Raw genomic sequence first — 16488 nt, 5'->3', positions numbered from 1 at the left:
ATATTATTATAATATTAATTTAATATTATTATATTAATATAATTAACATAATTAATTTATTATTATTATATTAATATAATTAATATTATTACTATTTAATTGGTTATACCAGAAGCAAAAATCTAAATCTTAGTGAATTCTGAGTTTTTATCTGCCACCCATTTGAACGTTATTCCCACTGAGCAGTACCAATACACTGGACCCACCTGCCCAAAGCAATCTTACTGCTAGGTGGAGTTTATAGAGGACAACTAAATGCCAGTAAGTGGTTGAGAAGGCAACATCTTCCAAGGATGCTTCCCTTTAAGTAAGTGTTCAGGTACCACATTGAGTTGCTTTTGTTATCTAAGTCTCCTTTCCGTTCAGTACTCTATACCACAACCTCCAGCACCAAGCTTGTTGTCAGTAACACAAGTCACCAAACTCTAAGCACTTCTACATTTGTATGAAAGCACTGAATACAGTAATGCTTATCCAATACACTGTAGTCCTCTCAGATGAGAGGGGACAACCCTTTCTGGAAACTTTTATAATAAAACTTTTTATAATATATAATAAAAAAAATTATAATAATAATAAAGTTAACTTGATACCTACAATCAAGTACAATAGACATATATGTTGCTAAATGCCATGGGCATGCCACATGCATCATGCAAACAGATGCACATTATGCCTGTTATTAAATGGAGCACTGCTTCCCCAAATGTGTTTTTACCTTTCAGGATCAGTATTTACTCCAATAACTGGTTTAAATTTATCAAAGACCTTACTGGCTGCTAACAGCATTGTACCATCACCTACAGAAAAACAAGAAGATGTTAGTTTCACTTTTCCTTCTAATCCAAATAGTCTCACATGTTTTGTAGCACATATCACCCTTAACCATCTATCTGTATTTACAGCCAATCAGCTAAGGGGTACACACAGACACACACACACACACCAAAAAAAGGACCAGAAAACTACTAATATTTTATAGCAAAACACCACCAACAAAATTCAAGATAACAAATGTGACTGGAAGAAGTTAGAAAAGAGATTTATGGAGGTTTCTATATACTTATTACCTACTAAGATGAATCATTTAGAAAATAATGCTAAACAAAATCTCAGAAGCCAGAAAACAATATCAGATTTTACAGTGGTTCCTATCAAAACAACAGCTCTAGTTTCATATCAGAAGGCATAATTTAAACATCTTATTTGGCTCCACACATCCATGTTCGGAAAAAAGTCTTGCATTAAATTGAGAAGGTAAATTGAGAATAAGCCTTTAAGTGCCACTGTTTCTTCAGATGTTAATATAGTTCCCTGTCAAACAGAAGAACAATTATAATCCAAATCAGTCTTTACAACAAGATAGGAGCTCTGAAAATCTTTGATGTGCCAACTTCTCTCATAACTATGAGGGATGTTGCCACAGTCAAGCTGGCAGAGGAAACATTAACCCCTCATTTTAGTATTAAACTTTGAAGATTTGACTGAAATCTACAGCAGTATTATTGAGGTGTTTGTGGTATAAACACATCCCATAAAATCTATTTTGAGTACTAAGAGCAAAATGGACAGGAAGAAGACAAATGCAAGGCAGTGTTCAGGTACTGCCACAAATGCTTGAACATTACGTCAGAGCTCAGCAACACACAGTAGATTTTGCAGCAATTTATAAAAGCAAAACTGAATGACCAGCTGCAATCCAATGTTAAAAGGAATCAATCAGGATAGCTGCTCTGTTGGTTCGTTTAGAAAGCTCTAAGCAGTGGCAGAAGCGGCTCAGAAATTGCATACCTCTATCTATCCAAATAGATACGTCTGTCAGTCACTGGAATTAAATGTGAAAGAAAGAAAGAAAGTTTGGGAAGGGAAGGAAATGGCAGTTTGTTAGTCTCCACCTCACATTTCTCAAAAATAGAGTGAGGTAAAGGGCTACACATAATCACAGAACAGTATTTTATCCTCTTCAGTAGATAGCAATAGAAAAGTCAACAATTTACACCATTTTACAAAAGACAACACTAAAGATATCCAAAGTGGCCACGTGTTGCCTTTTATTTCCTACTGCTACATCTTTAGATACTGGAGAATTTGTTTTCAAGGTATGAATATCTCCAGATGCTTCATACTTTGCAAATTTTATTTGAAAAATGCATCTATGAAAACATAATGAAATACTTCATTTTCATAAAATCATACCTCCTGCAGATATAACAGCATCTGCCCATCGAACTGTCTCTTCATTATATTCTCGACGTTTAACAAGACGGACTTCTATCTTCTCACTCCTGAAAAGTACAGAAAAAAGCCAGAATGTGTGCTATATCTTTTACTGTCACATCCTTCTGGAAAACTAGCATGTAGCTATGGACTAATTAAACTGTTATTTGGCTTAGAAGCATTTTATGCCCACACAAATGCTTTCTATCTTTTCCATCTGTTTTCAAGATAATCATTTCATGTGCTAGTTAACCAAACTGAACTAGTTCACATGTTTCAGGAATGACCGTCCATCCATATCATCCTGTTCTCAATATTCTTTTACTAAGACTTGTCATACAAAGCTTTCTTAACTGTTCTTTTCTGTTTATTTCGCACACCTATGTACAGTTGCAAGTTCTGAAATTCTCAGCATCCATGTATTCTTACCGTAAACTGTCTACAACATGCTCCACATTTTTTGTATGAATGCGATGCCGCTCTAATAGACCAGCGTAATTAGATCCCTTCAAGGCAAGCTGTAAGACAGAAAATGGAACAGTTAATCAAGAGCACTTACTGTAGCAACTAATGTAAACAGAAGCTACATAAAACTTACTTTATCTCATTATAAATATACATGTTTTTGTAAGTGTCCCTTTGGTTACATCTCTGTATAAATCCCAGCCAGCTTGTGCTCACCAATTAAAGTAATTACACTGCCACAGTAATCAACCTCCAGGGCTGCACACAGTCATGCAAACAAACACGGTACACTGACCTCTGTGCCACTGCAGACACTTCTCTAAATTCATGCGTTTAAGATTCTGGGTAAATCTACATAAAACAGTTTTAGTAATATCCTCCTCCAGCATGTGATGAAAGCACTGAAATAGTTAGCTACTTACCTAAACTTCATGCTAACCATAAGAGGACAACAGAAAAAGCAACACGAATGCTTAATTAAAACAGGTATCTCCAAAAGACTTATAGCATTAACCTTCAAACCGCATTTGAGTCAAAACGGAAGACTGCCAAATGGTAACAAAGGTAGCACTTCCCCTGCATCAAAAACAAAGCAAAACTTAAGGTAAAGCCACCTACTGCCTTCAGTATTTGGCCCTTGGTTCACTGACCAAATTTTTCAAAACTGTATCAGTAACAAGACAAACTGTAGTCAGCAATTGCATTCTATCACCATTCTTCTTGGAAGCAAAATAATTAAAATAACCTCAGGACACTCTTCAGACTGTGCGAACATTTGAAGTTCATATAGGTAAGACCTGAATGAGCAGGCCGGTAAGACCACTGCCTCATTATCCGATACTTTGTTTTTTTTGAATGAGCTTCCATTCAAATAATTCAGTCACTGCCTCTCTATATATATTCTCCACCTCATTATTTAGTCTGTTCATTTGCTGCTGGTATGCCAAACACACGTCTGTATGCAGATTAAGCTGAATTCGGAAGTAGAAAAGGAAAAAAAATGCTATTAAGTGAAAGGAGTTAGTAAATACCTTGCTAATGAAAAAGATCCTGCTTGGAGCAGTAGGCTAGACTAGATCACTAGATCACCTCTTAACATTACTTCTTACGCTTCCATCTAACCTGATGTATTCTAAGATGATATACTGTCACCATTTCCCCTTCTCACTCCGCAGAGCAGAAAAAAAATCCTCCTTGAGTTTGTGTAGAGAAATTTGTCTGTGCCAGAAGCTTTGAAAAGGCATTTCCAGCTATTCATTTCTGTGCTTTTATACAAGGCTGCACTGCCTTCCAAGAACAAGCAGTGCCAGACAGCTGAATCTAATCCCATTTTCATATAGATTCCCACACCACAGAACTTGACAGCAAAGGAGAAAGGACAGGCAAAACATGACAATCACAGCTAACTGCAGTTCAACATCCGACAAACACAATCTTTATTTGTCTGATAAAAATTGTCATGAAGAAATCCAACCATAAGCCACACACAAAGTGCTGAAAAAATTATACAAAAGAATGGAATTGGCTGTTCTGGAATTGCATCTTCATTCTGCTTAGTGGGTTTAGAATCAGTGATTGAAACCTAGCAGAAATGAAATCCTCAGCTGGTTTTACAGCTGGGATGAGGAAGCCTTCTCCAATAGCAAGGGCTCCTAGGCTTTGCCTGGATGGCATCAACAGCACTACAGACAGCCAGTGTGGGCAGCTGCCAGCTGTGCTTGGTCATAAGCAAAGAAACCTGAAAACACCTCCACTGATCTTCCAGGTCATTGTGCTTGTTAGCACAACTTTGCTGGGGTGCAGGGTGTTAAGTCCCATGAATTGCCTTGGGTCTCCTCCCCAGCCACAATGCTTACACATTCCAATTGACTCTCTGCACAAGAACTCATGGTGCCGCTCTGAGGAGCAAAGAAGTCCAGATGTGGGCAGGGAGAAAATCACAGCGCTGCAGACAGATAGAGCACTAATCACTGCTGGGCTAGTTCTCAAATTTATAGAATCCATCTGGAGTGGAAAGGAAAAAGAAAAATGTATGTATTTACTACCCACAGACCCCTTAGCACCAGAGGTCTGATTTGCTAAAATTCAGATTTTCAATCATACTTTCTGGAGCACTAACTGACCTTGTTTTACAACCAAAAAGAAATCGAAAGCAAATAAATGCTACACTCAAAAAATCTACAGGGTTACAAGGTCAGGGCTCCCATTCACGTCTCCTTTTGAAATACACTGTGAATAAAGAACAGTCACCAAATGAGTGCCTGACTAGCAGACACTTATTGCAGCATGTTTTTCAGACTGCTAATTTCACAGATTATTTACTTCCACACATGAAATACAAACTCCATCTTGCTATTTTATTTACCTTATTCATTTGCCAGATCTGCCAGCAAATGATCTTTCAGCTTAGTCCAAGAAAGCTCCTGCCTCAGAACAATGAGCAAGAAATGAATCTCTGCATGATTATTGATGTTAGGTAGCTACTCTACCTAAAATTTTCTTTCTAGACACATGGTGCCTTGCATTGGATTTGAGATGAGTATACAATTGATCACACTTCAATATGTTAGCAGTTGGTGAGCAGCGCTTACACAGTGCCAGAGAGGTTTCAGCTTCTCCCCTGCTGGTGAGGGGCTGGGTGTGCACAAGGAGCTGGAAGGGTCAGAAGCAAGATAGCTGACCTGAACCAAGAGGTCACGGCATCACAGTGAACAATAAATGTTTGGATAAAGAAGAAGGAAGGTCAGGTATTGGAGAGATGGTCTTTGTCTTCCTGACACACCACTACATGTGCTTAGCCCTGCTGTCCTGGCACCTGATTGCTGATGAGGAACAGCCAATAAATTATTCCTCACTGTGCTTTGCTTCTGCATACAAGGCTTCTGCTTTGCGTGGTGAACTGTCTTCATCTTAATCAGGAATTCAAGCACTTTTACCTCCCTCATCCTGTTTTACATCCTGAACAAGTGGCCCTGTGCTGAGCTGTCTGATAGTGTAACACCACAACACAACCTCCTGCTTGATCATTTTTAAAGAAAGGCTGATTTTTCATAGAGCACCTTTAACAGCCATTTAGACAGGAGACAGTTGCTGGAGGCTGCCTTCCTTCTCCAGACTTCAGCCTGACCCCATGGGGCCTGAGCTGCACAGCCACTGTCCCAGGGCCTCACAGGCCCCATGCGACAGCACTGCACTGACAGGCCAAGTGCCACACAGCTGGCAGCACCAGGATTCCTGCTGCTGTCCACACGCATTTTAGAATCCTGCTTCTGTGTACGTGAGTTACTATCCTTGCAATACGGAAGGGGGAAAAGAAAAGCTAAAGTTTTACTGATGTTTCCTAACCTAACCATGAGGATTGTAGAAAAGTAAACGTGAATGTTGTCCAGTGCAAAGCCATGAACTGATCATCTTCTACATTTTATCCTAAAGATTTTATGATATCCTATTATCATAAAGAAACCTTAAGATTAACAGTAGCTTTTCAGATGCACATAATGTACCTATTTATACTCTAAGGCTTATTCAGAATTTGCAACACTGACAAAGTCTTAAGTTGCTACTGCAGCAGGATGGAGGCAATGCCTTAGCGACCTCTGCTCATTTTAAGACCCTTTGGGAGTCAAACTAGGAACAATCACACAGACTTCCACAACAAACCTCCCCCCTCACTCACAAGAAGCAAAAGAACAGATTACTAGTTTCCTACCTATCCAACTTCTGTAGAAAGAATCACCAAACAGATTGAGAATGCAGCAGCTGAACACACAAGCTTTAATTTTAGCTTTAAGATAAAGGTGTTATAATCACTACAGATGAAGTCTAACAACTATTTCTAAGCAAAGCACAGCGTTATTAAAAGCCTTGTATTCTCAAAAATTTTCTCTAGATTAATATAATCTCCCAAGACAGATAGCACTCTTGCTTTAAAAAGAAACAATTGATTTTGATGACACTGTGGAAAATTGTCCCTTCTTTTTCCAGACCTAGAAACAGCTCTGAATGTAGCATGCACTTCAGACAGCATACACTTCTTAGTTCCCTTGACCAGTAAGGAACACTGACTCAAAATCTGCTTAGAGACCAAAGTCTGAGTCTAAAATTGCACGCAAATCATCTTCCTATGCTCTCATGTTAAATACTAGACAAATTAATGTGTTGTGTTAAAAACAAATTCATTTTCCTCAGCAGTAAGGAAGACATGGAGCTTACCCATTTCTCCTCACCTGTATGTAAAAGTCTGACAACATACTTAAGCTTTCCTATTTTCTACTATAGGAAGTTCTACTATATTTGTAGATAAAGAGGGAATGAACAACAGCTCAGCTTCCAGACTTTAGAGAACAATGGGCAAAAGACAAGAAGACAAAGACTGAGCACTTATTTGTGGTAGAACCCACCTAGTAGAAATGTCCATTCCTTAGACTTTGGGATCATGCCACAAAAAAAAGGGTCTGCTCAAGACACAGCTCTAAATCTCTGGGGCTTCTTTAACCTTGGCTGGAACCAACAGGGGCTTCAGCACTCTGCTTTCATACAGTAGGTGCCTGGGTCTGAGGATGACAACAGCCATCACGATGTCAGATCATGCCCACCTTCAGCTTCTGTTAGATGAAGACCAATTACCCAGACAACAAACAGTGACACTCACAAGTTTCAGCTGCTTTATTTATTTTACCAATGGTCCCGCCTTCATGGGATTCAGCCTTTTCAAATTTCTTAAAGCCAAAGCATGTTCTCCTACTTGCTTCTGCACTACAAATGCCAAATTTATCCAAGCTGACCCTCTATGCTTTTGTTAGAGAAAAAGAAGAAGATTGTGTAGTCATCAAATTTAGAAAAAAAAATGAGTCCAATTTACATCTTCATTGAAGAAGACCAGGCTCACTGAATGGATGTTTTGTTTGATTAGGCTATGGCTGAAGCTTTTGATAGCAATATGACAGGCTTCAGCAGAGTCATGCCTGCAATATGAGAGCATGAACCCATCCAGGGTCACTCAGACCAAGCAGACTGACCTAACAAGAGTCCTGAAGCCCTCTCTGAAGCAAAGCCACCAGTTTGACTGAGATACTGAGGTCCTGGATGAATTTACAACACACTGACTTAATTTAAAAGTGCAATTCACCAACTCAACATCTTGCTTACAGAATGACTTTAGTAATGACCATTTCCCTTAGCTGAAGTAGCAAAGAAACACATAGTTGTCCAAAATGAAGCCCTGCTGAGAATCCACAAGACCCGGGCTCAAGGTTTAAGTTCCCTACAAAGCTTTAAACATGAACTGAGTTTTCCATTTCAAAGTACCACTGAGTTGCAGGCTGCAGGCATTAAGCCCAGTTCCTTCTTTCTTGTCCAAGTCTGGGACATGTGTAACTACACAAACTGTTCCCAGCGTCTGGCCTTTATGCATGCTGTGTTTCTATTAGTTCTGTATGTAATTTCCCATGCTGTACCTTAGTGGGCTGCAGTAGCAAGGAAGCATTTTGTTTACACCTCCCAAACCTTTTCTCCCAGCAGTACAGACCCCTCACTTTTGTAAGCGCAGCCTTCCAAATGCTGCCTTTGTATCTGCCATTGAGTGACAATGATGAAGCATTTTGTGTTCCATTACTTCTCTGGCAGATGACAGACTATTTCTTCACCTGGTAAATAAAACAGGCAAAATCACTTTCCCAAAGCTTTAAAGAAATGCTGCTCTGAGGGTGAGAATTTTATCTGCAGGTGAACAAAAATAGAAATACCACAAATTGCTTACTAGTTCTTCATTTACCACATTAAAGCACTGTTACTTTAACCACAACAGAGGAATCCATATAGTGGGTTTGCAACCTAATCCAGAACAAGTTGTTGTGTTAACTATAAACAAATCAGGAATTTCTTTCTGCAGTTGCAGGCTTCCAGAAATCCAGCACAATGCAAGCAATCCAAGTAGACACTAACATAACAATGACATAAATCACAACTACTTAAAGGCTCCCCCCCCCCTTCAAAAACAGCCTTTCTCAGCTGTATTAAGCATTAAATTACAAGCCAGTTGACATTTAATTTAAACACACCAAAACACCATACATTCATGTTTATTTGCTATATACAATCTAAGTATACATGAATGAGGTGCTGGAAAAACAAACACACACTACGGAAGAAGAAACCATGTTCCAGTCATTTGTTTCAGTCATTTCCAGACTCTTCACAAGACCAAATGACAACCTTGAAGGCATTTTATTCTGTAATGTAGCAACTGAACTTACTGAACACTGAGACACAAATGCCAAGTCTGGAAAGTAAAGGTAAGTAAAAAAACACTGACTGTGATTTGAACCGCAGTTACACACACCACAATGCTTCCAGCAGAGCAGCTCAAACTTTTTGTGAGAAAAGTGTCCTAGTTTATATAACCTTGGCATGCTATAATCCATCTCTTGACTCCATGATGCTTCAAATTCAGTACACAGTATTCTTTTTTTTTTCTTTTCAAGGCGAGGCAGTAAACTACGGTTCTGCCAGTTTTCAAACCCTCTTTATGCACTCCCTAGAAGTCAACCTGCTGGAATAGTTCACATTGCAGAACATGCAACCAGAGATGGCTAGTCTGAATTCACCTGAATAAAGAAAACCTTCACAGCACCACCTCAGTGTTGTTAATTAAGTCCTCATCCTACCTTCATATACCACACATCTGGATCCACACAATATACGGGCTGATATGCACTCCAACACTCTGTTTTTTAGAATGTCTCAAGTTCTAAAAAGAAAACATGGGGGGGCTTTGTGTTTTTCAAAAAGACTGAGATTTCATTTGAAAATCATTATTTTGTTAAACTCTTCAGTTTGCACGTTAGTTTTCCCTTTGTGCTCCCTGCCTTGTATCTATAAAAACCCTAGTGTTAAAAATATCTGAGTGGCATTTTCTGAATAGAATTCTAGTGGATCAAGGGCATTTTGAGTGAAAAGCAGATTTCAAACAGAAGTCTAAAGAACAAAAAGCCTGTCTAGTTGCTAAGAATACCTTGTGGGTAGTGGTATGACACCCAGAAACCAGAACTTCTGGTAGTTAGGAAAATAAATTTAGAGGTAAGGTCACAAAAAAAAAAAAAAAAAAAAAAAAAATTCTTTTTGCTATTTGATGTAAAAGAAGCAATGAGGTTTTTCTGTAATATAAGAAAAAAAAAATCCTTATCCAGTGAGAGCTAATAATGCATTTTCCTTAAGAGATGATCGTCTAAGCAGCACTGAAACTTTAATGCACAGATTAGTAACAGCTGGTGCTGCAAGCATCTAAACTGCAGGGATGCACCCAATTCCTCTCCACTTCTATGATTTTCCTTTTGGTGCACAAGAACTCACAAGCTCCAGCTGAGGCTTTTGTACTGCTGGGGGAAACTTCCTTCTGGACCAGCCCTGCTTAGCATTATTTTGGTGCCCTATATTAACACTGAGCTCAAACTGTGCCTCATTCAGAGGCAGCAATACCCAGAATACTCCTTCTCTACCCATCTGCCAATTTTCAAGATATCTAAATAAACACTTTTTTGAGATGACCATCTCAGCCAACTTGCTGCAGTGTTCCAAAATTTCAATTCTTTCCTTTCTCTCCCCACTCCAAAGACAGACACCTAAAACAGTCACAGCAGAGCATCAACTGTGGTCCGCATTAAATCACCTTCCTCCAATCAAGAAAAACACAACCATAACTTTTCACTGGACGACATTTTCAAAAGTAGTTAAACTGAATCTGATGTGTGTTTGGACAGCTAATTTTGTTTATCTTCCCAAGATACCTTCCAGCAGTGACAGACAAGTCAGCAGTTATGTGTCAACCGCTTTGTAAAACTGAAAAAAATAAATAGGGCTGAGGAAGTTATCTAGTACTGGAACTGAGAGTTCTCAAGTTTATATAAGGAAGACAGCAATGCTTGCCTGCCCAAAAGTTTTCTGGGAAGAAAATAAAGGTTCCAAAGTGGCACTGAAATTCTAGCAGCAATAGCAGCCTTCACTATTAGCTGACTGGATCAGTCGTTATAGTAACCATCAACCTTTAGACACCAAGCAGAGGAAATTCAGAGCGCTGTAATTCTTGCTTCTTTCCTATCTTTTCTATCGCCCTACTTCCCTTCCCTGTCTCCCTGATTAGGATTTGTAATAAACTGGTTGGACTAACATATGAACCATTGTTTCTTAATCTCACGCCGGGTATACAGATATTAAAAGAACCTCATCTCCCTCCTATAAATTGGAGCAAGACATAAGCAAACTATGTGTAGGGGCTTGCAAAATGATCAGGACTTTTACTGAACTTCCAGCCAATAAGTGCAAGTGTTAGAAATACAAAAGTCTCTTAAGATCTCATGAGAGCAAACAAAACATCTCCTGTGTGATATGAAGCACAAATCTTGCTAATGTAGAAAGTGCTGGATTACTGAAGGGCATTTTTCTTCCAAGGTATCAGAAGATATTTTTTACTTTATTTTTCATCATCTTTTACATGTATTTGACTTCCTTTCTAAGCTTTTAAAGACTCTGAAATCTTCTCCTGCATAGTGGCATTCACAGCACTTAACTATCCTTTCCAGAACCATTCAGAAATAGGATGTAAATGACAAGTCAGACGTGAACAGGCACAGTTCTCAACAGACTCATTTTTCAGTGCGCAGAGCATCTGCCACGGGATATAGGAACACAACCTCTTGCATGACGTACATGCAGAGATGCAGTGAAAGATTTAATCTTTCAGAGATCTCCTAAATACTTTCAGTGTTTACTCTCTATGCATGTCTCCCCCATCTGTTCTATTTTTCTGCTGGCTGGACTATTTCTTCACCTCTCCCTGTTTGCAGTAAGAAAGAATTAGGGAATTCTGAACTTGCCACTTTGACTCTGCAACCTGTAACACTGCCTGTGCAGTACAACTCACTTGGTGCACCCACAAAATGGGCCACAGCTCCCAGGTGCCTGCATTTCCCATTAGAAGTGTTGGCAAACCAGCTTCTATACCAAGGTAGCATGCTATTCAGTGTATGTTATAATTTATATAGCATATCATGTATATGATGCACATTGATTTACATTTTTTCATGTATATTAAAATACATCAATGATTTAGAGCCTCTGCGAATACAGAACAATTTAATTGTTTGTGTAATCTATTTAATTTGAAGCTCAAAGGCATGCACAAGTGTGTCTTCTGCATTAGGTGATTCACTGTTTTTTCTGTCTTCATACAAAAACACACCAAGTGCAACCCCTAAATTTGGGCCTGCTTTCTTGCTGCAGCAATCAAGCACAACTGCTTAGGCCTGTAACAAGTGCTTCCTACGTACATTCATGCTTTTTGCCATCATCTCATCGCCCACAGGCTTTCAGGCCAGCCCAGATGCCCACTCTGCTCCCTGTCTCAACTCTCCATGTGACTGAGCTTCTGCACTACTCACATCTGCATTAGGGCATGGCCTTCACGATGAACCAAACCCCAACCCTGCATACCCCCAGTGGGACACCCTGTCCACGTGTCTGGCTTCTGCTTCTCAGAGACCAGCAGCCCGGGGACCAGCTCCTGCAGCCTACACCAGAAGGAGATGCAGGAAGCAGCATGACTAATTCAGAACAAAAAGCACTGAGTTCCAAGACTATCCATAGCAGGAAAAACATTTTGCAGATTCACAGGAGAGCTGGTAAGACTCTGCTGAATCCTCATCTAATGCATTTGCTGAGCCTACTGCCAGTCCAGAAATCAAGGAAAAGAATACGAGACCTGATTCCCAGCAGACAGTAAATAGAGGCATTTTTGCAGAAAGCCTAAATAAATACTGATGGACACGTATTTGGGCAAGTTAGACTTTGGCTACATAGAGATAATGAGTTCTGTTGCTGCAATTCCTCACGTGGAGGTACTCTAAGGGGGAAGCCAGACGTAAAAAAGCACTGTTCACAGTCTGGAGAATTAGTATTCCTGAGATTTTCTCCAAAAGTACACTGAAGATTTTTGTGCAACTACTTCAGCTGACACAGGCTATTGATCCCTAGGTCTTGGTCTTACCTGCACAAAAGCAGTTAGGGAAAGGTGAAACAAGCAGATTTGTTCCTCCTGGGTTCAGCTGCACGCTGAGGAACTAAGCTGATTCTCTATACTTCTCAGCAATAAAAGTTCCCTTGAGAGAAGCTTAACTGCACGCCAACAGAGGAGCAGTCTTGATGTGAGCTGGGTGAGATGCAGCTTCTCTGCAGCTCTGGTGGAACAGGGAGACACTCAGCAGCACTGACCTGCATGCAGTGACAGTATAAATGCAGGCAGGTGGTTCCTTGTGGCACCACGTGAAGTTCGATCACGTAAAGAGATTTACGCAACATGCAGTATGCACAGACCAGAATTCCACAGGAGGTGGACAGCTGCCTGAATACCCAGAAAAATGGTTAAAAAGGAAAACGCTGAAAAACGGCAAGAGCTCTCTTTCTTCAGATACTGTACTTCTGAAGGCAACACAAACACATCACCTGTCCCTCCTACAAAAATGAAACCCCTCTGCAAGTTTCAGCCCAGCCAAGACTACAAGTCCAAAGCAACGGTTTGAAGCGACGATGGACACAGCAGGAAGGTGCTGCCCTTGGCGTGCCTTCCCCACCAACCACCTGCCTTTGCACCGATCCCATAAAGAACGAAGAAAAAGGCATCTCCAAAAGCAGCAGCAGCAGGACAGACAGGTGCGCACGGGAGATCCGACTGTTTGGCTGGAGTTGTTAGGTAACGAAAGACAAATCGAGGAAGCAAAGCAGAGCTAAAAGAGTGGGAGGGAACACGACCAAGTCCTCTCCAGGTGTCGGAGGGATTTTCGCAACGCAGCGCTTCCCTCCGCCTGCACCTCCGCACATGCAGCCTTCTCGCTGCGCGCCGCAAGGGAAAACAAGAGCGGGGTTCTCTGATCTCGAACAGCTCGGCACAAACCCAGGCACACCCGGCCCCCGATAGCCCCGGCCCGAGGCCGCGCCGCTCTCCCGGCCCGACGGCGGCTCCCGGCCCCGCTCACCAGCTGCTTCAGGTCCTCCTCGCACAGCCCCGCGTAGCGGTACCGCTGCTGCTCGAACTCGTAGCGCGTCGTCTTCACCACCACCGCCACGCGCTCCGGCCGGAATCCGCCACCCGCCGACCCCGGACCCCCGCAGCTTCGTCGCCGCGGCCACCATGGCCCGGTCCCGACCGCGCTCGGCCCGGGGGAGGCGAGGAGACGCCGACGGGCTCCCCCGAGCAGCGGCAGCCCTATCGGGGAGGAGGTGACTCCCGCCGCCCGGCCGGCGAGGCAAAGGTAGCGCCGCGGGACGGACATGGTCCGACCTCGCCCCGCTTCTTCTCAACACCGGAGGCGCGAGGGCGCAGCGCTGCCCGGCGGCTCCCACCCCGGCTCTAAGACGGCCCCCGCGCCCGTGCAGAGAGCGGCACACATGGCGCGTCCGCCCCGCCACGCCCCGCGTCCGCCGCGCGCGCGCAGCCACAACCTCCGCCAATCAGGAAACGCGGGGCGGGGTGGGGCGCTGCTCCTGGGCTGGTCCCGCGCACGGCGCGCGTGCGCTCTTGCTGATCAAAGGAGGGGTGGGGGCTAGCATGGGGCGAATGGTTTCCCGTCCGAGCCTTGGGGCGCGGGTTGCGCATGCGCTGGGCGAACGGCTGCGTCTCCCGCGTCCCGGTCTTTGGTGGGTGGGACGCAGCTCCAGGCACGTAGGCTGAGGTGCGGGATGTGAGCGGGAGCGCGGGGTGAGCCGATCCGCGTGGCTGCCGATCCGCGTGGCTGCCCCTGCTGCACCCTGCGCGGCCTTCTACGCAGCCTTCTACGCAGCCCCTTTTTTTTGTGCTCACAGAACAAAAGTAAAATAAAGTAAAATAAAGCTGTTAGCGTCCTCTTTTAGGTTGTGCGCGCTCGCTGCTTAGCCAGGATTTGGGCGTCCCGGGGCTGACCTTGGCGAGTGAGGCTGACTTCGTGGCTCCTGACAGTCAGGAGGGGAGGACTTGGAAAGTTGGAAAAACCAGTATAAGCCCTCTGCTGAGGAGCGCTTAACACGGCGTCCTGTGAGGATCGGGTGAGAAACGAGTTGTTGGAGAAGCCGCGCCTTTTATTCGTGACGCGGGTGAGCGTGCTTTGCGAGCCCAGCAGGAACGTCATCGATGCGCAGCTGCTTTCTCATATTGAGAGCCACCTGGAAGTGCTGGCGTTTGAGTTTGCTTTTTTTTTTTCTTCTTTTTTTCCCTACCATTATGAATATCTGTCCTATCAAGAATTCTGTTTCGCACTCGCAGTACATCTACACCAAATGCTTTGCTTACGCACTTACCCAACTTCTTGTCCTGTGCCTGTGCTTGCCCTAGGGAAGCAGCAGCAGCTGTTTACCTGTGAATGCAGCACTCTTCTAAGGGACTTTTAACTGAGAGCCTTAGGAAATGAGATGGCTGAAGGCATTCGGCTGCTCCCCGCTATCCTGTAGCAGTACAAAATCTGGTCTGTACTGACAGGCAGAAGGATTTTCTGTCTACTGATTAGCTTAGCCTTGAAAGACACTACCACAAACCAGCTTATCAGGAGAGTAATTAAACATAACTAATCCCCAGAAAATGCCTCATTCTGTATAACCATTAATTTGTGGATCATACAAAGTGGTAGAACGTGTGGCAATATGAGATTTTGAAATGTTGTAGCTCAGTCCTGCAAGATACCTATCTTACAGCTCATTTAACTACTCTTCCAGGATTCTGTGCTTCTCACAGTACCTATTTATATTGAACTGCTTTGATCATTGTGTACAAATCAGCTTCAGTCGCTATGTCAGGCTTGAATGCAGAGCACTATTTTACTCGGTGGCCATACCGCTATCATGATAAGGTCTTTTGGATTGAGGCCTACAGCAAATATCATAGGTGCATACATTATCAGAACGTGTTTTAAATTGTAAATTCAAGATGTCTTAAGATCTAAACCTCCTGGAAGAAGAGCTGAGGCACAGAAAATGAAGTGATTCATCCGTGACTCCCAAGAGGAAGTCTCAGGCAGAACCATAGAAAAAAAGTTTAAACTTCCCACAGCACATACACTGCTTTGTGCAACATTACTTTGTAAATAGGCCTACTTGCAGAACATTCAATAAATACCGTTTTTAAAACGGAGAGACTGACCTTCTACATGGGTAGCTAGTGACAGGACAAGGGGGAAGTTTAGGTTGGATGTTAGAAGGACATTCTTCATTTGGAGGGCAGTGCTGCCCAAAGTGCTATGGGTGCTCCATGTCTGGAGGTGTTCAAGGCCAGTTGGATGGGCCCTAGGCAGCCTGAGCGGGTGGGGAGCAATCAGCCCATGGAAGCAGTCTCTAGTATTAAGTCTTATAAAATCCATGTAGAGAAAAAAAGAGGACGCTCCTCCCTCCTTGTCTCTTTTGTGCAGACTCGGTAACATTAAAAGCAGTATCAGATGTACTAAAGGTTTTCCCTGTATTCATTCATTCATTAAATCATTCATACATTTAGTCAATAGAAACATTACTAGACTCTTAGTTTGTCAGCAGTAATTAAGAGGTCACTAAAGATGATGACATTAAAGAAAAAAAAGGGTGCTGAAATTAAGGAAAAGAAAAAATGCAAGGAGACTTGACATTACGGATTTTTTTTTCCTTTTTTTTTCTTTAAGAGTGTGGAATAAGTCATTAACGCTATCCTGTCCAAGTAAATTTTTCCAACAAGTCATAGTCTTAATGGCAGGTATCTGCATCCGTATCCTTTGATTAGGAATTTTTAATTTTCCCTCCTTGCGATAATTATTCCTCTACTAA

General features: G+C 42.4%; 1 protein-coding gene across 2 annotated transcripts in view; it reads right to left on the bottom strand.

Moving 5' to 3' along the window:
* The window catches only part of NADK2 (NAD kinase 2, mitochondrial), a 30287-nt gene extending 16247 nt beyond the window's left edge, over window positions 1-14040 (bottom strand). Inside the window, exons 1-4 of one of the 2 annotated variants that reach the window (XM_042825917.1) lie at window positions 13707-14040; window positions 2647-2735; window positions 2197-2285; window positions 719-800 (exon numbers count right to left, since the gene is read on the bottom strand). In XM_042825917.1, the coding sequence (XP_042681851.1) occupies window positions 719-800; window positions 2197-2285; window positions 2647-2735; window positions 13707-14003 (557 nt within the window). In that variant the 5' untranslated portion in view covers window positions 14004-14040. The remainder of the gene's footprint in view (window positions 1-718; window positions 801-2196; window positions 2286-2646; window positions 2736-13706) is intronic. The other variant, XM_042825918.1, reaches the window with a different exon arrangement.
* Window positions 14041-16488: the final 2448 nt, after the last annotated feature.

The sequence above is a fragment of the Centrocercus urophasianus genome, unplaced genomic scaffold (genome assembly GCF_019232065.1).
Source record: "Centrocercus urophasianus isolate 14NV4802_14NV808 unplaced genomic scaffold, USGS_Curo_1.0 seq_25, whole genome shotgun sequence".
In the NCBI taxonomy this organism is placed as follows: Eukaryota; Metazoa; Chordata; class Aves; order Galliformes; family Phasianidae; genus Centrocercus; species Centrocercus urophasianus.
Note: the sequence above shows the minus strand (reverse complement) of the source record. Positions and strands in the feature narration are given on the sequence as shown.